At 33.0% G+C, this 26,793-nt stretch overlaps 3 protein-coding genes across 4 annotated transcripts; 2 read left to right on the plus strand and 1 right to left on the minus strand.

Moving 5' to 3' along the window:
- The first annotated feature begins 1,713 nt into the window (after positions 1-1,713).
- On the plus strand, positions 1,714-13,405 carry LOC110422642 (protein CASP). The gene is made up of 19 exons (XM_021436639.1): positions 1,714-2,036; positions 2,936-3,046; positions 3,539-3,717; positions 4,548-4,697; positions 5,776-5,864; positions 6,057-6,166; positions 6,325-6,419; positions 6,883-6,938; positions 7,889-8,054; positions 8,706-8,798; positions 9,755-9,883; positions 10,127-10,246; positions 10,508-10,588; positions 11,379-11,486; positions 11,610-11,753; positions 11,839-11,940; positions 12,611-12,690; positions 12,912-13,004; positions 13,091-13,405. Exons 1-19 carry the CDS (start codon positions 1,952-1,954, stop codon positions 13,149-13,151), a joined length of 2,052 nt encoding a protein of 683 aa, XP_021292314.1. The 5' UTR covers positions 1,714-1,951; the 3' UTR covers positions 13,152-13,405.
- A 3,003-nt stretch (positions 13,406-16,408) lies between these two features.
- ASPG1 (Eukaryotic aspartyl protease family protein) lies at positions 16,409-18,378 on the plus strand. Its single transcript, XM_021436719.1, has one exon. It carries the CDS (start codon positions 16,617-16,619, stop codon positions 18,102-18,104), a length of 1,488 nt encoding a protein of 495 aa, XP_021292394.1. The 5' UTR covers positions 16,409-16,616; the 3' UTR covers positions 18,105-18,378.
- Positions 18,379-23,006: 4,628 nt separating this feature from the next.
- On the minus strand, positions 23,007-26,699 carry LOC110422522 (Peptidyl-tRNA hydrolase family protein). Of its 2 annotated transcripts, XM_021436472.1 has the most exons (9): positions 26,328-26,699; positions 26,140-26,224; positions 25,119-25,186; positions 24,953-25,003; positions 24,804-24,877; positions 24,243-24,301; positions 24,080-24,156; positions 23,818-23,978; positions 23,007-23,376 (listed from the first exon to the last, which is right to left on the minus strand). In XM_021436472.1, exons 1-8 carry the CDS (start codon positions 26,619-26,621, stop codon positions 23,865-23,867), a joined length of 822 nt encoding a protein of 273 aa, XP_021292147.1. In that variant the 5' UTR covers positions 26,622-26,699; the 3' UTR covers positions 23,007-23,376; positions 23,818-23,864. The 2 variants fall into 2 exon arrangements, with proteins under 2 accessions (XP_021292147.1, XP_021292148.1); XM_021436473.1 differs by lacking the exon at positions 23,007-23,376 and having other exon boundaries at positions 23,532-23,978.
- Between the last annotated feature and the right edge of the window lie 94 nt (positions 26,700-26,793).

Raw genomic sequence — 26,793 nt, forward strand, 5'->3', positions numbered from 1 at the left:
TTAATGAACCTTAATCCTTCATTCTCTCGATTTGGGTCAAGGTTTAAAGGATTCAAACTAAAGGTTTGCTTGAGGATTATTTTATTGTAAGATGAAGCTTTTAACTGGAGCAAAAGGTTGAAAAAAGCCTTAATTGATCGGTGAAGTAGCAACTAAAAAGAAAACAAAAGGAGGGAAAGGGAGAACAAGGAAGGAAAGGAAGCAGCTCAAACAATGATTAGCAAACACTAATATGTGAATAAGATTTATTTATACATGGGCAATTTTGATATTTCAAACTTCTCGTTAACAATGTTTAGACTTTTGGGGTGAACTATCCATTTCTAATACTAATAAACCGGTGTGAAATTATACGTAAAAGTTAAAAGGGTTAAGATATTTTACCTTAAAATTTAAAAGGTTAAATATCTAAATAAGTCCCGAAACTATGTCAAAAAAATCAATTCAACTCTTATTTTTTTATTGCATTCAAATAAGCCTCTGAACTATTATTTCGAGTCAAATAAGCCTCTATCCCTAACCGTTGACTAATTTTCATTAGTTAATGGTACATGTGTCACTTTTATACCATATTATTTGCTACGTGGCAGATGACGTGATATTAAATATTATTAATTAGGATTGAGTAAATGGGTAAAAAAATAAGCACACAAATCCTAATCAATAATATTTAATACCACATCATCTACCATGTGGCAGATGATATGATATAAAAATGCCACATGTATCATTGACTAATGAAATTAATCAATGGTTAGAGAGAGGGGTTTACTTAACCCGAAATAGAAGTTCAGGGGTTTATTTAAACACAATAAAAGAATTGAAGCTGAATTGATTTTTTAGACATAATTCATAGGTTTATTTGAGTATTTAACCAATTTAAAATTATACCCAGAACAATTAATGGATTTTAGTAAGTATTACATTAATTATAAGTAATTTATTAACAAAAAATAATATCGAAACTTATTAATACTTAAAATTGTTATATATAATCGAGTCTAAACAATAAGTACACTATATATTATCATTATTTAAATCTTATCCAAATTTGTAGCAGATACTAATTTCATTATCCAAACTCAATTACAAGATATCCTAATTTTTTTGATCGAATTAAATAATGCAAGTACCTGATTATAAAGTATCCATTATCACAACAAAAGGATAGGATGCATTATTCAAATCACAAGAAACATTCTTGTGGAGTGATGTCTTGAGAATATTAACATCATATGTAATTAAGAATTGTATATAAAATTAAATTAAAATTTTAAAACACTCAATTTCTGATAGGCCAAAAACATGTCCTTTTTAAAGACATTTATGGAAAAGAAAATTCCTTCCGTCTCATTTTGTTTATAAATTATGTCCATTCTTTTATTTCTAATGTCTAATACTCTTATTTTTTATATATATTTTAAAATTATTTTTACTAATTTTTAAATTTTCAATATTAAAAATCATAAAATATCATAAAATATAATTTTATTGTAAAGTACACCGAAATCAGAATATTTTTCTTAAACTCTGTAAATTTCAAATAAAAATAATGAAATGAAATGAAACGAAAAGAGTATGACGTAATTCTCTTTTAGTTCGAAATAAATGGGTGAAAAAGAAAAGAAAATAGGGGAATGGGATGGGCCCGGCCCAGCCCAACCCAACCCAAATACTAATAAGTGTGAAAACTACAAGGAGAGTGGAAGGCAACTGATTTAACCACAGCAACGGAAAGCTATTTATTTTGAAAGAAGCCTTTGAAAATCCATTCAACATTTCTCAGATCTACCAATCCAAAATCCCTTAAATCTTTCCCCCACGCTTTCGATCTTGTTCCTAGCGCCGAGCTTGATCATTTCATCGATAGGAAGAAACTTCAATTCCTGAAGAATTCGACTTTGGCAAACGTAAAAGCCCTAGCATTTGGCGAGATCCCGTTTTCTGCGAAATGGATGCTCCACAAGGTGGATCGGACCGCGATAAATCCAATCCTTCCTCTTCTCCCGTCTCCGTCGTCTCCAATTTCTGGAAAGGTATCATAAATTTTAGATCTATTTGTTTGTTCAATAATTTTAGAATAATATTAAGATGATTAGTAATTAAGACTGCATTTTTGTATCTTTTGTTGAAATTATCATCTGATTTTGGCTTGATTTGTTGTTCATTTTCTGAGAGTAGGAGATCAAAGTGAGGGAAGAAAAGAGAAGAAAATAGTAGAGATTGCCATTTTCTGTACATATTCACTAAAAGAGATCCTTCCTAGACTCAAGTGTTGCAAATTGATTAGATTGTCCACCTTTTTAGTTCATCTCCTCACGAAGATGATGAAATAATGGAAAAATGATGTGATTTTCATTTTCTTTCTGCCACCTCTCAACTCTACCAAACATCTCATCTGAAAGAAAAAGTTGTTTTGTATCTTTCTGCCTTTCATTTCTTCTAGCATTTTGTGTTTTTGCCTTTCCATCCTTCTTACCCAGCAAAGCATAAGAGAATGTATTCTTTCATCTGCATTGGAGATGACTCCGAATAAGATGATAGGGAGAGGAATTATGATTGGTTTAGACTGTATTATATTTTTAAATTGTCCTTTCATAATTTTTATTTATAATTGAATTGTAAAATAAAATTATTTATATCTGATTAGTAACGGAGTTAGATAGGAATTCTAAGTTATTTCTATTATTTATGGTAATTTTAGTTTCATTTTATGCCTATTGCCTTATTTTCTTAGAGTTAAATCACTTATAAATTTTTAAAAAAATGAAAAAAAATTATTTATTTATACTGTGAATTATAACTTAAAACATATATTACTAATAATAACAACATGTGCAGCGTATGTTACTATTGGCTAGTCTAATCAAACAGGCGATTAACTATCTTTCTTGGGATGTGTATTAATTTCTTCTTTTTTTTTTCTTTTCTGCAGAATTTGATTTGGAAAAGGAGAAAAGTGTACTCGATGAACAAGGACTTAGAATAGCTGAAAATCAGGAAAATAGCCAGAAAAACAGGCGGAAGCTTGCTGAGAGTACAAGAGGTATTTTTGGCTCCTACATGTGTGTGCATGTGTCCAGCAATTATAAACACTTTGTGCAACTTCTTAACAATGACGCAGGGTGGCCTCATGATGCTATATATGTTTCTTAATTTAAAATCGAAATGAGTTATCCTGGTATTGTCTAGGCACAGGTTGGACACAAGTGGAAATGAGTGTCACGACCTCAAGTGTCTGATTTGGTATTTTTTAAAATGAAAATCAAAGAATTGTCCTGCTGAGGCAAAACTACTATGATTTTCTATTTTGTGGTTTAGTTATTGGGGAGCGAAATCAAGGAAAGAAGGATGAGAGAATAATGCTATTTATGGAGGAAAACCAAATATTAGTTATTTTTTATTACTGTAAAAGTTAGAGTAGTTAAAGATTCTTTTTATTTTTTCTATTCCCCATGCACGTAAATTTCCTTTTATTAACAGTTTTATCTGTATAGAGAAAGGCCTGTGTCAAATTCATTATTTGTTATGTTAACAGATTTTAAGAAAGCTTCAGCAGAGGAAAAGTTAAGTTTGTTTAATTCATTACTTAAGGGTTACCAAGAAGAAGTTGATAATCTTACCAAGAGAGCAAAATTTGGTGAAAATGCTTTTCTGAACATCTACCAAAAGCTTTATGAGGCTCCTGATCCTTATCCTGCACTTGCTTCAATTGCTGTAAGTATTAGCTTAGGTGATTTGGTAACTTGTTAGAATAAGATCCTACTTCTTTTTTGCATTCTATCAGTTGTATGCCTCCCTATTCAGTTTTCAATTGATTGGTTTTTCTTACTGTTGATCAAAGTTTTATTTTTGTGAGATGGTAGGTAACATTAAGGTCAAGACAATGATTATATAGTATTTTGGATTCAATTTAAACGATGTTTGATGGTGTTTTTAAGTGATATTAATTATGTAACTTTGTGCATATGGTTTGGATTAGTTTCATGGCTGATTTTTGAGTGTACATTGGAGGGGAGAAGAGCAAAATTATCGTGGCTTACTGTAATAATTTGTTGCTGATGCAAATTCTTAAGCTAGAGGTTCTAGACTTGATATACATGTGAGCAGGTAGCAATGTGGCTTGGATTACATCTGACAACCATGTTTATGGTCACCATTCCTCATATTTATGTTGTAACAATTAGTATGCATCTTGTGAACTCCACTGCAGTCATTGGCGTAAATCCCTTGCTGAGCTACTAGAAATTGGCCTGCATAAAGCTCAAACTGAATTGAATGAAAAATGTTAGGGAACATTGCAAAATTATAACATGTTATCAGTTTTTTTGACATTTTTAAATTTAACAGGGAAAAACTGATATCATACCGAAAGTATGTATACTGATAACATCTTATTTAGAAACTGTAAAAATGTCAAGAGAAAAAAAAAAGTTATTATTAAATTTACTGTCCTGTACTCCATATATGTAGTTCCAACTCTTCCAAGCAAAAATATTCTTTCTATGCATCAAGTTTGTTTCATTTGAGTCACACTTTCACTGCAGGAGCAAGATTTAAAAATTTCTGAATTGGAATCAGAGAACCGGAAGATGAAAGTTGAACTTGAAGAGTTCAGAACAGAAGCAATGCACTTAAAAAATCAGCAGGCAACAATAAGGAGACTTGAAGAACGAACTCGCCAGTTAGAGCAACAGGTTAGTAATGCTTAGTCCACTTTGCTAAAATGCGGCGTTCTGTTTTTGAATGTGACCTCACTTAAGGAGGTCTTGTGAACTGCAGTTATTTTTGTTCTAAGAGTGGCTATGGTGATACAAGTAGGACCAACAACATGGCTGGAAATGCAAAAAAGAAAAGAATTTAAAAAAAAAAGGACTTAAACTATATATTAATAAACATAAACCTCAAGTAATTGGAGGTAATGCTTTGTTGAGCTTTGTTTAGTATTTGTAAAATTCCAGAGAGTTTGCGATAAAAAATCTAAACTTTTTCTCCCCCATTATTTTCTTTTCATTTCTTTTTTTTCACTTTTTTCCCCTACAATAGGCATCTTTCTTTCTGTTGTTAGGAGTTATATTAGCATCAGAAAGGGATTTGTAATTAGTTTGAAACTGATATTTTAGAAGGATCAAGCAGCTTAAAAATTGAAAATGGTCCATTTCATGAGACTAGTATTTCCCATTATCTGGTGGATTCTTTTACACTATATTTTCTCTTCTTTAGTAATTTGTTTGCTTTCTTTGGAAATAGAAATTATTGTTTTATCAATTATGTTATTTTAGTTAATAATTGTTTTTAGGGTCTGTTGTATTTTATTTGCACAAGCTCCGTCTGTCAATGAATTCTAGGATTCAACTGTTCCACCCTTTTGGTGGCAGTTGCGGAGGGTTTCTATTTCCTATGCTTGAGTTATCGAGAAATGAAAAAAATTTTCAAACTGGATTGTGTTAGATTGGCAACATACTTGCTACAATTGCAGTGAAATTGTATTTAAAAAGTTTAATTATTTTGAAAATATAATTATGGCATGTCAAGGTTATGGCATATTGTCTTCCTTCACTTATCAAAGAAAAAAAATGAGGGCTTATGGCTTAGCATGTTGCCATCTATTATCAGCATCCAGGTTCAACTATTGGAGTAGTTCCTTTCAAGCATTGTCATTTAAAATTTCCTCCCAACAATTTTCCATGTCTCTATTCTTTCAACCTTTAAACTAAATTGGGATGCTTTTTCTGAGGTCGACAACTGAATGCTTAATTTTGGTCTTGCATTCAGATGGAGGAAAAAGTGAAAGAAATTGTGGAGATTAAGCAACGCAGTTTGGCAGAAGAGAACCAGAAAACACTAGAAGTCTTAAAAGACAGGTATGTTTCTGCTCCTAGTGGTGAGTTGTTAGATGTTCTGTCTCTTGTCAGAGTTCTTCCCTTGTTTATGCTAGGAATATTGCACCCGAATTATGATTCCAATGGTTGGTTTGATGATAACTGTCTTAATTAACCTGTTCTTTGTCTTATGTCATTATGTTCCCTGATGTATGTCTTATCTACTTTATGCAGGGAGCAATCTTTGCAAGATCAGTTACGGCAAGCTAAGGAAAGTGTATCAAATATGCAAAAATTGCATGAACTTGCACAAAGCCAGTTGTTTGAACTTCGTGCTCAGTCAGGTGATAGACTGAATCTGACTGTTTTGTTTTAAACTTGTTATTCGACTCCATTAATTGTCAAAAGAAACTTGATTCTAGTATGTTTGCTTCGTTTTTCCCTCATTGCTGGGAATATTTACCCTAGCTTCTAGTGTCTTACATTGTCTTTAACAATACAGAGGAAGATAGGGCAGCAAAGCAATCTGAGGTCAACCTTTTGATGGATGAAGTGGAGCGGGCCCAAACACGGCTTTTTAGTCTGGAGAGGGAGAAGGTGATTTAAACATATGATATTTTTGCTAATTTTGACCCACAAGCATGTCAACCATTTAAGATCTTGATTTGCAGATATGAGAGCAAAGGGCAGTATAGGTGCATATGGCTGTCAACACTGAACCTAGTTTGTAAATAAAGGATCACAACTGCCTTTCTTCAACTTAATAATAATAGGCTGCCAATCACTCCCTTTTGCCAGCATAGGTTATTATAATTTAATCAAAAGGCTTCAATATCTGAATTGTGCTGCTTATAAAAGAATCCTTGCACCTATTTATAGCAGTCAAGCAGATCATGATTGCAAGAATTTTATTCTGATGTATGCGCTGTGGTGGATTCTGCTGACATAGTCATTTTAACATATTAAGAGGGCATGCATTAAATTTTTGGATTTTGTTTCTTTTGGTAAGTTGGTTCCTTTTGGTTTGATGGTCCTTGTTTTTAATTGGATTTTTCTGCAGGGTGTTCTACGCTCCCAATTACAGTCGGTACATGAAGAGTCTGAAAACAAGAGAAGGTAAAATACTCCAGTTCCATTATCTCTGCAAAAGTATAATCTGTGTTCCTGTTATATCTTGCAGAAGAAATGAGTGAAACAGGTACTTATGTCCTAATAAGTTGGTACACTTTAATATCTGATACTTGATACTTGATTTCATCTTTAGTTTACAAAGTGTTGTATATATCTTGTAGAAGTATGGATAATATTTTAAGAGTATCAAGTCAACAAATACTCTTTGTTCTTGATGGGGCCTATAATTCACTGGGGGAAAAGAGGTAGTCGGGGGTGGAATGTGGTTGGGCTTGGGCAGGCACCAAATTACTTAACCAAAAGGAGGCAAAACATCTATTTTTAAGCAAGAAGTTTTGTCTGAGTATTTGCAGAAATTTATAAATTCACAAACATGCTGTAGGGACAGTTTTACATTGCAGTGTTGCCAATGCAAGTGATTAAAAAAGACCACAAAGATCTTTTTGTGATCCAGGACACTTACTCCCCTTTAATTACTCAATATATGGTTTTGATTTGGATAAACATTTTGACTCTCCTGAATCAATATCTTCCTATGCCTCCTCCCTCCAACTTCTTTACCTCTTCTCCCTTTCTTTGGTTGACTATATACCTAACTTATGCTTGGACCCCTTTCTGTACTTTACCTTTGACTATTGGCTGGATAAACGTTGTGTGTGGAGAACTGAAAGGTCAAGTTTCCTTTTAAGAACACCATTTGATGTGAAGTAAATTGTTGTAGTACGCTAATAAGGTATTATTTCTCCAAGAATATTTTTCCTGACTCTACATTTTATAATGGCTTTCTTCCCTTGTCGAAATTTGTTGTACATGTGGTAATGTGCAGATTTGTAATATTTCTTTCCACCATGTCTGTATTCATTTCTCTACAAGTTTCAAGTTCATATTGGAAATAAATTTTTTTTCTGAGTTTGTCGTCATTTGCTTGGACACAGCAATAATGTAGATTCTAATACTATACTCGAAAACTCCTTGAGTGCCAAAGAGAAGATAATCTCTGAGCTGAATATGGAACTTCACAACATTGAAACCACCCTATCTAATGAGCGAGAACAACACGTGAATGAGATCAAGAAATTGAATTCTTTGCTCAATGAAAAGGTACAAACCTTGTTGCTGTTTTATTCATCCAGTCAATGCAATGTGTAATTACCTTTTTTGCTAGTCATTAAAAATTGGGTAATTACGCCCTTGTGGTTTTCACTTTTGTTACTAAACACTCTGTAGAATATTTCCTGTTCCTGCACTTGAGATCATGTGGTTTCAATCCATTGCCACTGGGGGTTATGACATTTTATAAAAAGACAAAAATGCCCTCATATTTAGAAGGTATTTTTTTCTTCGCACTTAACACTGTAACGACCTATGATAACAGAATGAAAACATGGGGTGTTAAATGTTAAGAAAAAAATCACATGTGGTTGTAAATGCAATTTACCCTTTATAAGTATGTCATCTATCCATTCACAAAGAATTTCATGATTTGGCACGTAGGATATCTCTTAATATTATGGTAGATCAAAGGATACTTGTTAGATTACACAACTTTTAGTGAGATTGGAGAATATTTCGATTGTGCTTTATTCAGTGTGTTGAAGATATGAAGTTTTACCAAAGTTGACATTATTGTTTCGCTTTTCTTTATTTCTGCATTGGATTTATATTTATTAAAATGAACATTTTTTATTTGTAAGGAAGGATTTTTTTTTCGCCTCTTACATTTCCTTTTCCTCATCTTATATGACAAACTAGGAAGTTGCTCTTGAGGAGATGAAGAAAGAGCTTCAAGTACGGCCAACAACAAAATTGGTTGATGATTTGCATAAGAAAGTGAAAATTTTGCAGGTATAACTATCCTTCAAAGGATTTCTTGTTTATAGATCTCCATTGGCTAATTTAGTTTTAGCTCCTGACCCTTTAAAAATTTTGTGTAATCGAGTTTTCTGAAGTTAAGATGATTCACAAGTTCCCAATTTATGCCAATACTGTTGGCTAACTGATTCTCTTGCTTGTTTTGATTGTGTTCTAGCCAATGATGATATGCTGAATTTTCAAATCAGATAAGAATTAGAAGAATCTCCAAAGATACCATTTGGTTGTTGCTTTTGCTGGCTTGCTTTTTGCTTTTAATGCAAAAGGCAGATTTGTTTTTTGATAAAATGAAAAAAAGCAATAATTTTTTGGAAAATTAAATTTAACTCTTCTTAATAACAGAATGGATAGTTTACTTTTATATAATTTTTTTTTGAATATGTAGCTAGTAGCCACTGGCTTGTTTTTTATTTCAATTAAATATGATGTTGCTTTTTACATTTTGCTTTTGCTTTTTAGCAACTTTAAGGAAGCAAGAAGCAAGTGGCAAATCAACAACTGAACTTAAATCCTTTCATCCATGTCAATATTTGCTTGAGACTTAAAAGACTGTTTTTTAGAATGTGGGAATGCTTAATGTTTCACATAAGCAACCTTTTTTCTGTGCTCTGTTGACTTGTAGCCTTTGTAATATCATGTGGTTAAAGAGGTTATATATTGCAATTTAAGAGAAATGAATTTATGGAGGATGAGTCTGTGCTTGAGTTGTACTCAAACTGGTATACTTTTCAGCACTTGTCGTCTGTTTATTTTGTTTTAAATTTGGTTAAGGAAAAAGAAAAACAATTGTCTCCATCTTTGGTCTTCTGGTTGTTGTCAGATTTAAACTTAACAGGTGTTGCTATATTGTGCATGACTTTGTCTTGCTATTTTCTTGTTTCCTCATGCTCGATAACATCACAATGTGTCTTTCATTATTGTGTGTGTAGGCAGTGGGTTATAATTCAATTGAGGCTGAAGATTGGGAAACAGCTACTAGTGGGGAAGAGATGAGTAAAATGGAGTCTCTTCTTCTTGATAAAAACAGGAAAATGGAACATGAACTCACACAGCTGAAGGTATGAAGTCTTTTTGGTGCTTTGCTTCCCTAGTTTTTCTTTTTTCCAATTTTCTCCAATAAGGATGCATATAAATGGATTGTTGAGATCTTGTCGAGATGAAAATAATACAGAAGTCAATATCTTGTGGACATTTGTGGTTTTCATATTGTATTCTTATTTTGGAAAATTTTGGATAGTTGTTAGATTTTGATGCTTTTGATATGAGCTAACTGTGCTCATATATCTTTTACTGGTTTTCAGATCAAACTTTCCGAGAAAACATCTTTGCTGGAAACAGCTGAAGTCAAAATAGTAGAGCTCACAGAAAAGGTTAACGAACAACAGAAGTTGATTCAGAAATTAGAAGATGATATATTGAAGGTTTGAATACATTTCTTCTGAAATTCTCAAGATGGCAATTTTGATCAGCTTCATTATGTGTGTGATACAGCATTTTCCTTGAATGACTTGCGTATATGTGAATTGTTTTACCCGGTGCAAGATTGAAACTATCAATTTGTATCTCTATGTTGTTCCATGGAGATTATGACATTGGCATTAGCGTAACAATTTTTTTAGTTTAGTCAATTTCCTGCACTGCAACGTTTTCTTTTTCATCTCAATCCTTTTTCTCTAAGGCAGGGTTATAGTGCCAAAGAACGAAAAGGGACTCTTTTTGATGATTGGGATCTTTCAGAGAGTGCAGGGAATGAACTTTCTGAGGTATATTTCTCATGTTTTTTACTTTACATGTATAAGTTACTAGGATATATATTCTCTAAAATAGAATTTAAGTTATATTAAAGAAAATGGGAACAGAACTTAACAACCTGGTGTTTGTAGTTTATACTTGTACTCATATTTACCATTTGCATTGCATTGATTAAATCCATTCTAGCTCCTTTGTCATTTCTATACATTCCAGAGAATTGATACCTCAAAGTTTGTGGTTTAGGTTATTTTATCAGATTCTTTCTTAACCCTTTGGTTCCTCATTTCTTATGTCTTTATGTTTTACCATATTTTTGTTATGTTTTGGTGTGTTTGGGGATGAGGGATGGTTACTAAGATTAGGGGACCTCTGCCAAGAGGTCAAATTGTCCAACCTAATAGAAAATAATATACATGTAAAAGTCAGATTGTCCAATTTAATAGAAAATTAGATAAATGTAAAGAATCAGTGTCAGCAACATTTTCTGATTTTCTTCATTTTAATGTTAGGTTAGGAAAGAATTTATAGTTTCATTTGTCCTAAGCATTCATTGCATGTAGCATGATTTACCTGTTGAGAGTGCAGGGGCAACATATGGAGATAATGTTGCAAGAATGATGTCTCTGACTGGTGATATTAAATTATGCAATTTAATTCTTGATATCATAGACCACAATAAATAGTATTTACAGGCAGAAACACATTAGTTTAAATTCAAGCATGTTTTGCAAGTGAAGCAGTTTGTTTTTCACAATGAGGTTATTTTGATTTATTACTAACACATTTCCTATTCTGGATCAGAACACAGATCAGAAACATATTTCCTCAGATCAGGACCAAAGCTCAATGCTGAAGGTGATCTGCAACCAGCGTGACCGATTTAGGGCACGTTTGCGAGAAACAGAAGAAGTATGCTTTTTACCTTTCTGAACATATTCGCATTTTTATTTATTCAATGGAATTATTTTTATATGCATTGTTAAGATTATGGTTTCCACAAATTAACATTGTTGAATGTTCCATATTTTATAGGAAATAAGGCAATTAAAGGAGAAGATAGGGGAGTTAACAGCGGAACTGGAGAAAACAAATGCTGATAATGTTAAACTTTATGGAAAGATTCGTTATGTCCAGGACTATAACCAGGAGAAAGTAATTTCTAGAGGATCAAAAAAGGTACCTCTTTTTAGTATTTTTTGTAAATCTCATGTAGTGCCTTTAGCTTCTTGGAGCTCAGTTTTGGTATTTGATTAATTTTCAGTACGCGGAGGATCTGGAAAGTGGTTTCACCTCAGATGTTGAATCCAAGTACAAGAAGATATATGAGGATGATATTAATCCCTTTGCTGCATTCTCAAAAAAGGTTGGTAAACTTGTGTTCCTTTCATGAATAAATTGTTCTGTTACATTCAGATATATCTAGTGATCTGGTTTGATTTTGAATGATTTTGAACTTAGGCCAGCAGAGTTCCTTTCTCTTCTTTCATTAGAATATTTTAGAAGAAAAGACAGTGGCTCTTCACAGGCCCCTGGTTTTGTTTGCCTTTAAATGATCTCTGTAAGCTTTAAACTTTCTTACTCACATAACTTCTTTAAGCATAATTTAAATTTTGTATCAGTGCTATGTGTTACATTATATATGCAATAATTTTTGGCATGTATGTCTTCAAGTTCACAGTCAAAGACTTATAGACGACTTTGGTTTCTTTCAAGCTCAAGTATTCCTTTACCTCTGTGAATGTCAGGATAGATTCAGGATAAATATTTATATACACCCCTGTACATTTCTGTAAGAAGTATGTTTATCAGGCAAATAGAATGAAGAATAATTGCCCTTGTAAAGCTTATCTTAATCAGAGACAAAGTTGGAACAGCCGAGACATGCGTACTCACAGTTTTCTACCACCCATGCCAACTCACAACATGGGAATATTGAAATTCAGTTAACATTACATCCACAGGCGTCCAATTCATCTCATGTTTTTTTTTATGCTGTGGATATCTTGGAGTAATCTGTTTTATTTACTACATAGGAGAGGGATCAAAGATACAAGGAGTTGGGCTTCAGAGACAGAATCACACTAAGCAGCGGACGTTTTCTTCTGGGCAACAAGTATGGTTTTATTTCATTGTCGAATTCCATATAAAATCTAGTACTCTTTATTTTCCCTATATGGTGTGATAGCACTGAGATGTTGGCCTTCATTTATATTGAATGCACTTACCATCATAAAACTGAGGCTGAAACAATTTCCCTCAGCAATTTCATGCGACTTCTTCCATTTGTGTTTCTATAGAGTTGGCTGATTAGCTAACAAATTGCCTCCTTTGCAGGTATGCTCGAACATTTGCATTTTTCTACACAATTGGTTTGCATATCCTAGTTTTTACATGTCTATACCGAATGTCAGCTCTAAGCTACCTCAGGTGATCATTTTGCCCTAATCTTTCGATAACTCTTCCTGCTTCCCCTTTCTAATTATCTGACACCACGAATATTTTTGCTAATGCAGCAATGGCCCTGAGGAAACCCTCGTCGGAGAAAAAAATCTGAACCTCCCACGCGGGTTTTAGGTATCATCTACCCATCGTGTTCATTTACTTCGTCCTTCCTTGGAGGAATATGGCACTGAAATTATGTATAGAAATGTCATAAACTGTACATGTAGCAGAATGATGTCATGTCGGAAATTGTTATAAGTCCACAATGAAAAGGTTGCAATTTTTTTCCCCTTTACTATCTGTGTATCAACCTAAACAGCCCTGAGGAATTTAGGTTGGAAAATTTTACGGTGAAATGAAGAAAGCCCAGTGGAAGTTTTTCTTTTCTTTCTTTTTTTTTTAAAGGAAAAAAAATTATTATATTCTAATTAATCTAGGGAAACATATCATGACGTATCGTTCATCAACAAATTCCGAGTTTTAACTGATGGAATATCATAAAATAAATAGTCATTCGTTATAGAAAAGCCCTTATTACTCATGAAATCAGTTAATATATTTCCTTTTCTGTAAATATGACACATATTAACTTCTCATTAACACCGAAGTAGTTGTTGAATGACTTTAAATTAGATAAGAGCTAGAGCGTGGATGAACCAGGGTTCAAGTAACGGCCAGCACAACTAGCTTATTGTCCACTTACAAGTCAATCTTCCGATAGCACAATCGCTATGCTAAACACAAACCACGGTAAGCTCCCACAACTCAACCCGACGTATACTGCTGAATATATATTCCCTAATCTACCGAAGCACATAACTCTAAATATGCTACACATAAACATCTTCAAATGTGTCAAGGCATGTCTTTTATTCATAGGTCTTTTTTTTTTTCTTTAAATTTTTAAATATATTTATTTTAAATATTTGGGCTCAAGTTAAAGATTTAGTTCGATAAAATGAGCCGAATGGAGCCCGAGGGCCTAATTAACCCCTCAGTTAGGTGTCTTAGGTCGGGCCTATGGAAAATCTCACTTTTCTAAAGTCAAGCTCGAGCTCGGTCCAATTTATTTATTTAATTATTATTGTATTATTAAAATAATAAAAAATCCTTTTTTATATTGATATTTTAAATTTTAAATTTAATAAAATATATTAACAATGTAAGTTAATCACATCAAGTAAAACCGAACTTCAGTCTGACCCTATAAAAATCATACTTATTATGGCCTATGAACACCTCTACTCGTAAGCAAACGTGACCCGTATTTGATATGGTCTCGCTGCACCATGGGCAGCCCTACCAAACGGGTCTCAAGTCAATAAGTGTTTTTGCAAAAAAAAAATATAATAAAAATAAATTCATATTAAAATTTTTAAACAAGAAAAGATATACGTTTATTATTCAATTAAGAAATTAATTCATGCATTACATGTGATTGGAAAAAGAGTAGCAGTTATATTCCACTCCCTATCTTCCTTATCATTTCATCTTTGTTTTTTCTGGTTCTACGGGGAGGGGTCATTAATGGTGGTAAATTAAGTAGGCGAGGATAGGAAAGACAGATGCGGTTTAAATGAGTTGGGTTCCTACTTTATACTACCTTATATGCCCTTTGATGGTTCATTTTAAGATCAACATTGTTGTACTCATAAGTCACACCAACCCCATTCATTTATGTCACTCTTTAACGGACGGGTAATTTAGGAATACAATAATTTTTTTTTACATGCATAAATACTTCGTATTACAATATCACCATAAAACTTATACAGATATATATACAATATATACTATATATATGTTAAAGGAAAAACTTTTTTATGTAAAAAATAAAATTTTACAATCTGATCATTCAAGAGGTAGGTGGATTGTCAAAAAAAATAAATTCTTTATTTGTAAAAAAACTTTCATTAGCCATAAAATCAGCAAACACATTTTCTTTCCTGAATATGAATTTTTCATTAACAATGAAATAGACTCAAAATAGCTTGAATTACATCCCAATTGGAACATGGATGAATTAACGAGGAAGTAATGTCCTTTGTCACACGGTTTAATGTGTCAACTTGAAGATCAATCTTTTCATAACCCAAGTCCCAAATTAGCCTAAATCTCTGATATACTCTCCAAAGTTTTGCTAGGTATGTCGTGCACTTCCCAAGTCAGAGTGCAAATCCACCTTACCATTCACCTGTAGAATTTTGAAGAACTCCACCTACAGTCACAAGTTTAACATATCAACGATACGTGCCATTTTAGTTCAAAGAAAGCCATCTCGAAGAAAGAGCAAACCAACCATTAAGCATTTCCTCTCTTCAATTTGCAAGGGAGCCCTTACCCTCTAGATTATATGAACAAGAACTGTGGATAGTTGAAGCAAAAGTATGGATGAAATTAAGACGATATTCGGTGTTGACAACCGTACCTTCTATAAATGAAGTAGTTTCGTCATTTGAAAAGAAACCAGTATATAACTTCAAACACAATAATCCACGAAATACCATTCATCTCCACTTTAAGTCTATTAAAATTAAATGCTTAGAGAAGGAGTTCTTAATAATGGGTATAGAAACGATACCTATAAAAGTTTCCATTTATTAACCTATTTAATAATGGATTAAAATATATTAATTCGTTTACAACTCATATGCCAGTTTCATAATAATTGATATACTTAGGTAGATGAATAGACGAATATGTATTTAATATGTAGCATCAAACTTAAGACATTTCGCAACTCCCATCCCACTTTTATCACTTGTATTCCCTATTTCTTTAAATTGAAACCACTTTTATCCAATTTATCTCTTTATTTAAAATTTAGGGTAGTTAAAAGTTGTACTAATTTAAATTGTAGGATTATAGGTGTAGCATTCCATTTTTAAATGATTACTTTTATTCCTAAATTAAATTATAGGATTATAGGTATAGCATTTCATTTTTAAATGATTACTTTTATTTTTAATTTCTCAAGTATTAAAGTTTTACGTAATTATTAAAAAAATATATAAATAGACTCTTATAAAACTTGTGATGCTAAGGTAATATTAATCAAGCTATTATATCAGTAATACAAAATGACATAATATAATGATATAATAATATAATAATTTAACTCTCATCAAGTATAAAAATGATTATTATCATTTTAATTTATAATAATTAATTAATTATTAATTATAAAAAATTATTTAATTTAATATAAAAATATAAAATTTAATTGAAAGAATAAATATAATAAAAAATCATGAAATTAAATTAAAAATTTTCAAATTTCAAAAGCAAAAAACAAAAGAACCAAAAGAGCAAGCACAAAACCCTAGTGGTAGTGGATGTCGTTATCGGGAAACAAAGCATAAATTGGCAGTGAATAAGATCCCTACTTGTTCGTACCCTTTTTGGTTTTGATTGATGAAGAAGATAAAAGCAAAAGGCAGCCGGAATCAGGATGAAACCTCCTCCTCCTCGGCTCACCTATCTGCTTTTAAAATCACCCCAACAAGCTTGATGTGACCCTTCCTTTCTCCCTTTCTCTCCAACATATAAGCCAACTGTGCTCTGCTCTTCTCTTTCACTGCTCCCCCCCCAAAAGAAATGGCTTCTTCTTCAAAGCTCCCCGTTTCCTTCCTCTTCTTCTTCTTTTTCCTTTCGTTTCTCGTTACTGCCACCCTCTCTCGTCACTCTCCGCAAGCAACGACGACGCTCGATGTCTCTGCTTCTCTTAAACAAGCTCAGCATATTCTCTCCTTCGATCCACAGTCTTTAACATCCTTCGTTCAAGCCCAGAGTGCAGCTCCTTTCTTCAACTCTTCTTCTTCTTCTTCGTCTGTTTTCTCTATTCCACTTCACTCTCGGGGTTCTCTCCGCAAAACCCACCACACCGACTACAAAAACCTTGTGCGTTCTCGACTCGACCGTGACTCATCCCGGGTCGACTCGCTCACTACCAAACTCCAACTTGCCCTCAATGGTGTCAAAAAATCCGAGCTCCGACCGGTACCGACGGAGATCCGACCCGAGGCGCTTTCAACCCCGGTCATTTCGGGGACGAGCCAAGGTAGCGGCGAGTACTTTTCCCGGATCGGAGTCGGTAACCCGAGTAAACAATTCTACATGGTTCTCGATACCGGAAGTGATATAAATTGGATCCAATGTGAACCTTGTTCGGACTGTTACCAACAATCCGACCCGATATTTAACCCGTCGGGATCCTCCACTTACAGCCCGGTTTCTTGCGAGTCAAAGCAGTGTTCTTCTCTTGAAGTTTCCGCTTGCCGTAGCGAGAAATGTTTGTACCAAGTCTCGTACGGAGATGGGTCTTTCACGGTCGGTGAGTTCGTCACCGAAACCGTGTCATTTGGAAACTCCGGTAGCATTAATGGCGTTGCTTTGGGTTGTGGCCATGATAATGAAGGGTTGTTCGTTGGAGCTGCGGGGTTGCTTGGACTCGGCGGTGGACCCTTGTCCTTAACATCTCAGATCAAAGCGACGTCGTTCTCATACTGTTTAGTAAATCGTGACTCGGCCGCGTCTTCGACTTTGGATTTCAACTCGGGATTACCAAGTGACTCGGTCACCGCTCCATTACTGAGGAACCGAAAGATCGATACATTTTATTACGTTGGTCTGACCGGGTTCAGCGTTGGTGGCCAACCGGTTCAACTCCCACCGGGCCTTTTCGATATGGACGCATCAGGTAACGGAGGAGTCATCGTAGACTGCGGCACCGCCGTAACTCGGCTGCAAACCCAGGCTTACAACGCCCTGCGGGACGCGTTCGTCAAATTAACTCACGACTTGCCAACCGCGAGTGGGGTGGCGTTGTTCGATACGTGTTACGATCTGTCTTCGAGGACCAGCGTCAGGGTCCCGACGGTGGCATTTCATTTCGGCGGCGGACAGTCGCTGGATTTACCCGCGAAAAACTATTTGATCCCGGTGGACTCATCCGGGGTATTCTGCTTCGCGTTCGCTCCTACGTCGTCGTCTTTGTCCATCATTGGGAACGTGCAGCAGCAAGGGACACGTGTCAGCTTCGATCTGGCTAATAACAAGGTCGGGTTCTCTCCTCGTAAATGTTAGGACGGTAATTAAATTAATTACCGCTCTTCAGAGGATTTTTTAGGTTAATTTATAGTTTTTAGTGTTAGTGTAGGGTGGGCCAGTTGAAAAGATTGGTTCCCACTCGAATAAATTCCAAAGAAAAGAAGTTTGGGATGGTGACGGTGTGGGGCAATTAATTAAATTATTTTAAAGCTTTTGAAAAAAATCTGTGTGTGTTTTTCAGTTGAGTAGTGCAGTGGCATTGCCAAGTAAATTAGTTGAAACTCAATGGCAACTTATCTTTTATGGATCATCTACGTTACAAAAACGCTTGCATGTGTGACACGTGGATGACGAAATTGCTGACCGTGATTTCGATTTAAGTGACTGGAGCGGGGAGCCAAGCGAGATTCGCCTGCTCACTAAATTTCAGGGACGATGGTTGGTTGGGTTGGTTTGGTTTGGTTTTTGCCTTTTATGGATGTGCTTTTTGTTTTCGTTTGCTACTGGCGAGTGAGGTACACGCTTGTGTACGGGGAGTGGTGAAGAAGAGGGGAAACAGATCACACTGAAGCGTGGGACCCGCGATGAAAGTGGATTGGTCGTCTTCTCAGACAGGAAGCTTAGGCTTTAAATGTGATGTATGTACCACTGACGTCCCACCTCGAGCTCCAGTGGAGGTGGTGCGGTGGATGTGGGGACCAGTTCCGTAATTGTCGGCGAGCGTTTTTAATTTTTCTGTCGTGGTTCCGTTGGATGACACGTGCCCAGAATGGCAGTAGCAGTGCTTTGCTTTGGTCCCACCTTATCAACGATATCTGTTTTGTTTCCCGCCAATCCCCACCCAAATTGGCTTCCTCTAATTTTGTCCTTCAAGGATACTTTTGGTAATGCATTTCTTATTAAAAAAATAATCAAATTTAACTAATATACTTTGGGCAATAAATAAATTAAAAATAATACCTATGTCATTTAATAAAATATTTGGGTATAAATTATTAAATCTTATAATATACTCTTAAATATTATTCATTTCGAACTTCTATCTAGTTTGCCCCTTTATATTTGTCTTTAATTGATTTTTATTATTAAAGATAGTAATTTTGATCATTATTTTTAAAAGTATCTTGTAAGATTAAAATTTTTTAAACATATGTTTGGTAAGGGTTTAAATTTAAAATTTTCAAATCTAATGAACATAATAATTGATGTTAATTAAGGTTTATTAGGTCCAAGGGAATACCATATTAACTATCTTTTAGTGATAACAATTACAATTATAATTCTTACATGGGTAAATAATCTTATAAACTTATTTGGTCTCAAATTTATTATCTCGATTGCACTCAAGCATTTAGTTTATGAATTTGTGTATTATCCTTTTACTTAAAAAATAAAATTTGAATCCCTTCTTCTCCAATTATAAAAAAGATATTATCTCAATTTGAGTTTCATAAAGTTTTATTTTTGTGAATTTTATATTAAAAATTTTAATCACAAATGTAAATAATTACTTGCCAAAAATCATTATGGGTTTTTGCTTGAATATTCAAAGTAAATTAATTAGATTCAATCTATTTTATTTTTAGCTTGGACGCACTTTTTTCCCCTATATAAATATTCTGTTTTATGTAGATTATGTTACACAATAAAATATCAAAGTACGTAAATAAATTCAAAAACAAAATTGATAAAGGTCCAACATCTAAGTATAAATTATCTTATATTTAAATTTTATCCATGTTTTATCTCGATATTGGTGCTAAACATAGTCTAAAGAAAGAAGTTTCTAAAATTAGCTTGGTGGGGATGTTGATGTTGCCATATATAAATCAAAGATGGGAGATAAAGGGTTGGAAAGCATGAATTTGGACTACAGTTAATGGTGGTGGGATCAAAGGGTAGGTTTTGCCTCTCTGTTTGTCACGTGACAGGAAAGGAAAACTCACTCAGCAGCCTACATTAGTTACCTACTATCCCTACCTGTTTCTCGTCCTCGTACGTACGGATCGTAAATAGTAATTTTTATTTTATTTTATTAATTAAATTATATAATATTTTTTATTTTATTTTTATAAAATATTTGTTTTATTTTATTTCATTCTATTCCGTAAACTATACGTGCCAATAGTCTTATTATCTTCCTCTATGCTTTTGTTTTGCATTATTATCTAAGAGTCAATCTTATAAATCATTATGGAATTATGCTTAATTTTTCATTTTCTTTTATTATCTCGGTGAACCTCACTTAATTATATAATTTAATTTTGAATTTATATTTGATATATTATCTATGTATAGCACTTATTAAGTTATACACTATCACCTCAAAAGTTATTTAAAATAAATATTTTTAGAATTATGAGTATTTTTTTTAGAATTCTTAATTTTTAAATTTATTTATTAATGAAGTGACAATATGTAGTTTGCTGATAATATATAAAATTTATACATTGACAATGTATAAAAAATAAACTCTTTAATTCATAGATTTATAGTTAATATGCCATCAATATATAAATTTACAAATTATCAATGAATCAAATCATATCTTATCGTTAATAAATAAATTTAAAAGTTAAAAATTTTAAAAAAAAATATTTATAATTTTTCAAAATTTCTTTAACTTTTATTCTGCACGTTTATAATATGGCACTTTGTGATTAAATGATTTACTTCTCATTTGACTTTTTAAACCAAAAATCTAAGACAAAGAAAGATTGGTAATAAAAAGAAAAAGTAATAGTGTAAATTGTTGTACCACACTTTTTTTTGTAGCACTTAATTGCTTCTTGCTGTCATGCAACAACAATTTTCTTTTCTGTGCTTAAAGTCATGCAACCAGTTCAATGTATCTTTACATATATATTAAATTAATACCCAAAGTCATTTTTTAAAAAAAAAATTACAATGTCAAGTCAAGTGTGAACAAAATCTCAAAACCAATTTTTAAAATAGAGTCTTTATTCAATGAAACTTTAAGAAGGTTTCATATTCTTTTATTATATTAAAAAACTCTTAATTTGTTAACTCAATACTAATTGATATTTTATTTTCATATAATGTATGATATAACTTGATGATGTGATCATATGACAATTATTTATTCATAGCGTATGTTGATGACATGATTACTTCAACTGCCATATGATCACATAATATGTTATACAAACAAAAAAAAAATCGATTAACATTAGATTTGATAATTGTTGAATTTTTCAATATAGATTAAAGCTTGTGACTTGTGAGTACAAAAAAAGTTTTTATTATACAAATCAAAAGATAAAAATTTCTTTGAATACAATAAAAATATAAGTTTTTGATTACATAAATCAAATATAATTCAAGATATTTAAACCCAATTTAAATAAGACACAAATGTTTAGGTAGATATGGCATCAAAATCAAGCAAGCTGCTTCCAAACCTGCCCATGTGTGCCATAAGCTTAAGTCAAACTCTGAATTTTCTGTCTCAGCTTGGATTTGTTACTTGTATTTCTAGAGTTAAAAGTTGGCTAGCTATCTTCCTTCAATCAAGGCCTAATTCTTGGAATGTTTTGGCTTTTGTTTACTATTTTCTACTCATTGGAATAGTTTATCCAACATAAATATCTTCATCAAAGTAAGTAAACTACATGTTTGAGTTTACTTGTGAACTAATGTCTCTATTTTTTTCAAAAGGGCAAGTTGAAGTTGAAAGTTGTAGTTAGAAAAAACAATATTTTTAGTCCTTGTAATAAATTAGAGGTCAAAAATTAAAATTTTAAATTCGAGCTATTTTCATAATAAAATTTATTTTTTAAAATTTAAAAGTATAAAATGATATCGTCTTTGAGTTATTAGTTACAATATAATATATTTTTATAATAAAATTACCTTTCAAAATTGAAAGATAAGTAACATGACACCAGCAATCATTTTTGAATTATTCATCAAAACTCAAAGTTATTTTACATTCAAAATTGATCCTTGAAATGCAAGTAATTTCTTTTTTATGATAAAATATCTCGATGTCTTTTAAGTATTAGTCAAAATTTTAAATAAGTCTATTAGTTTTTAAAATACACATTCCATCTCAAAAATATAAATACGGTTAAGAAGATTTAAAAAATTAAAATGCCTTTTTTTATTAATTTAAAAAATTATTATTATATTTTTACTATTTTTTTTTAAAAAAAATTCTCTCCAAGAAAAGAGAGCACCCGCCAGTGCTCCCAAGGGAGGGGTGGTGATCTGGTGCTCCCTTGAGAGTCTCGATCGGGCTTCCCAGGGAAGCACCGGTGCTCCCTGGGAGTTTGATCGGGGCTCCCTAAGAGAGCTCTAGTGCTCCTCTTCTTAGGAGTTTTTTTTTAAAAAAATTAATAAATAAATAATAAAATAATATTAAAATTATATAATAATAATTTTAAAAATTAATTAAAAATAAAATTATCTTTTCACTTTTGTTACGTTAGTAGTTGGTTAATGATTGGATTTATATGTCCAACGAAAAATATATTTTTCAAATTAAATGTTTATTTTAAAAGTTAATAAATTTTTATATAATTTAAATCAAAATTTAAAAAATTAAAATATTTTACATTTTTTTTTTGACCCTTTTACCCAGTTTATAGCAGGGCAAGAATTTGAGGACCTGAACGTTTCTATTTAGCAAAAGTATTGAAAAAGCAATCTCACAGCCAATCTCAGTTATCCAATGATTCTGGTCATCATTAGTCATCCAATAGTTCACGAACTTGGGTGATTTAGCTTCTTTTTTTTTTTTTTTGACAAATTTTATTAGGATTTGAAGTTTGTGCTTCAAATTCAATCCTCCAGATTACGGTTTTGAAAGATACCCAACTTCTAGTCTTATCAGCAAGCTATAGCGCAAATGTGCACCACAAAATGCTAATCAAAGTCATTGCCATGTTCCTTTCAAGTGATGTTTTCACTTTTTCTATTCCAAAAAGAAAGATTCGAATATAATTATTTGAGTAGAAAGATACATGTATTTATCAATGATCGATGAAGTGTTAAGAGGCCAAGCCTATATCCAACAGAGGAGTCATTGTCCAACCTTTAATAGGGTAACCAGATATTGCATGGCTAACCACTTGCTTTACACTTTACAACCTTCATCCGATGTACTTGCCATTTATGGCAACATTATTGTAAGTTTAGCAATGTTGGGTGAGACAGTGCTGGGATCACGTTCCTTAACCTTTGTCTTATTGCTGATTTATCGACCATCCCCCCACATGCTTAACGTAGTTTTTACGCGTTCCAATGCTTCATTAAATTTCAGATGCCTGCCAGTAGGCATCCCTATCTGCAAGGGAAAATCATAAGTCATATCTGTGCAACAACATTTCATCAATGCACACCTCCTAAATTAAGATTCATACCATCAATCTTGAATATCTCCATCACAACAGAAATGTTCAAATGTAATCAACAGAAGAATAGGACATAAAACCAGAAATGACAACTTCACTTTTCATTTCTAAATGAAAAAAAGTTACAAAGAAAAATCCTTGCCATTATTGGTCAGGGCAATATTCTTTATTGATAAAAGAATTCTTTCTAAATTCCGATGCTTGGAAGCAGTTATATGTTCATCCTATGGATGTATAAAATTAGTAATGACTCATAAATGATAGGGAGCTTGTACAAAATTTTCGACTGAATTACTTGTAATACTTTCATCCCGGAAAATTCCATCTAGTTCCTAACAATTCATTGTAATTCACATTCTCCTTCTGTAAATTACCTCAATGCGCTGCCTTAACCCAAGAGGTAGCCACCTAGAGCAATAACTTAACCAAGTTGCTCCATTGCTTTGGTGCTGTTGACATATGTCGCGCTTTTATTAAAACCTTCAAGTGAAAGAATCCGGACAGCCTCTATTCCATGTTGAAATGTAAACTCCAGCTGAAAAGACAAAGACATTACCATAAAGCGGTTAAAAAAACTATTACCAATTTCTTTACTTTTTCTTCTCTACAGTTGCAGTGTTATTAGTTTTTACATACCTCTTCACGTTCTTGCTTATTGAAAGGGCGAAGGACAAAATTAACAGCATCCATCCTCCCAGGGGGCCGTCCAATGCCTAGAAAAGTTCCACAACTTTAACAACCAGCATCTAAGGAAATTAGCAGCGTTTCAGATATTATTTTAGTGTTCTTAGCAACATACCTATTCTTAGACGAGGAAAGTCACGACTCCCTTTGAAATGATCTATGATACTTCTCATCCTAGAAGAAAAGGAAAAAACAAAAAAAACTATCTTACAGCCTTTCATTACACTGAAAACATATTTACTTTTATGGGCTTAAAAAACTCATAAAAAAGAAATTGCTTTATTGCAGGTAACTGATGTAAAAAGCTCCAGAACTGAAGGTCATGCCATGGTATCATTTAAGACTGATAAAATAACGAAGGCCAAACATCTTAAGGATGATGGTTTAAAACCTTACTTTCCATTTATTTTCTGTCACACCATAATGTCAGATAAAGTGATCAAATTACAGTTAAAAAAGCAATTGTCAAAATTCGTAGCCATCTTTTGAAGAACCAATGCAACAAAATGGTAAATAATACTAGCAAAAGTGCATATTTAGTTTGCATCCATTATCTTCGGACTAAATGCTGAGGATAGTGACAAGTGTGATAAATAAAAGATTTATAACCAAAACTTAAATTGAAACATTAATGCTGATATAAGCTCATGTCAAAATTTGTTAACAAGATATATACCCATTATGTCCTCCATGCCCGCCTTTTGGAAGTAGTCTCAATTTGGCAAAAGGTAAATCTAAATCATCAAAAATCTGTAAAAGAGAACAGATAGTAAGGAAATGGAGGGAAAGATAAGGATTCAAGTCCCAGTAAAGAAAGAGAATTACCACAAGTACTTGCTTCAATGGAATCTTGTAATACGAGACAATGGCCCCAACCTTCAACATGTATTGAGAAACCACGCAATGATTATTAGAACTATAGAAATTTCAATCAGATGAGAAACTTTGACCCTCAATACTATATATAGGTCCTTTGAGATGGCTCACTTACAGACTCACCACTTGAGTTCATGAAAGTTTGTGGTTTGGCAAGCATGACCGGAACATTTCCAATAAATCCTGGAAAACAGTAACTATCTCCCATTAACTATTGCAATGCTGGGACATTTACAATTACTATAACTATTGTAATATACCCAAATCTTTCACTGAACTCAATAAAACTTTTTCCTTTTCATTTACTGGCCATGAACTCATTTATCTATATCCAAGATATACATATATTTGATGGAACTTGTATACAATATTAATCATCAACTATGCTTAGAAAATAGACTGTGCCAAGCAGGCTATCTTCGCATATGTCTCCGTCTTTGAAGTTCAAGAGGAAAGGTTGATGCTTCAAGCAAAGCTGCAGAAACTTAGGTTAAAGAAGCTTTTTGACATGGTTCATATCATGCATTTAATGCAATTTTCAAGAAAAGATGAAAGAAGATGTGAACTAAGAATCCACAGCTTCTACTCTCTGCCACAATTCAAATCAAAGGTAAACTGAAGAGTAGAATCATGATTAAATAAGTTTCCATCATCTAGGCACTCTTTTTTGTATTCGTATCCCTTTAATTTGGTATTAATATCTTAATCACATATTCATATTAAACATAGCAGTTTAGGAAACAGTCAGTTAAAAGATTCAATTACATAGCAACTGTCGCAAAAAATTAGTCAAACAAAAAACTAACCATCCTAGTAAGCTAATGCAGTAAGCATTTCATTACATTACAGCGTATTAATTACCAAATATACCCTTCAAAGCTGCAACATTCTAGTCTTCAATGGTAGACGACCAGAAGTAACTCAATCTCAAAAGAAACTACTAGTCCACAATCGAAAGTCCAATGCTAATTCTATGCAGAACTAAGAGATTACATTCAAGCAAAAAGCCATGGTAATTATATTTTCGTGATAACAGGTATGCAAGACTTCAACGCATATTTACTAAATGAAGTCCATGAATTTAACATCAATCAAAGTAATTCAAAGATTGAACAAAGCTAAAGTAAAGAGAATACCTTTTCCAAAGAGGGCTTTAAAGTTAACGGTGTTAATGGGAATCCCTTCAGCCTCAGCTATAGCATCTACCATCTCAAAACCCACCTGTTTGGAAAAACCCAAAAACAGAAATCACTAAAAAAATAAATAAATAAATTCGTTAAAGCAAAAATCAAAACGAGGACGTATTTCAAGAATGTATTGATACGTTGTGGCGAGTGCCATTGTATTTCTTGCCGGGATTACCGAGACCGACGATAAGCCATGGCCGCTGCGGCGGCGGAGTTGGCTTGGGCTTGGGTGGCGCCACCTGGGAGTCCTCCGCCGTATTGGCGGGAGAAGAATTTGTGTTTTTTATAGAAAAATTAGGGAATTGAGTCATTGCTCTGTTGGATGTGGTGGAAAATTTGAATGAAGGAAAGAAAGAGGAAGGATAAGATTTAACGAATGTGGTATTAAAATTTGGAAATCGAATGCTGGAGATTGATGAACTTAATTTCATGATTTTCCTTTTTTTAATAAAAAATATATAATGATTTGGGGGTTAGGGTTTAGGAAGGAGAGGGGAAGAAGAGGGAGACTTTTATTCAAGTTTCTTTTTCATTTTCATTTTAAAATTTTTTTATAAAATAAGAAAAAGAGAAAGTACGCCGTTGCCGGGGATCGAACCCGGG

The sequence above is a fragment of the Theobroma umbraticum genome, unplaced genomic scaffold (genome assembly GCF_002168275.2).
Source record: "Theobroma umbraticum cultivar Fairchild unplaced genomic scaffold, ASM216827v3 scaffold_146.0, whole genome shotgun sequence".
Classification (NCBI taxonomy): domain Eukaryota; kingdom Viridiplantae; phylum Streptophyta; class Magnoliopsida; order Malvales; family Malvaceae; genus Theobroma; species Theobroma umbraticum.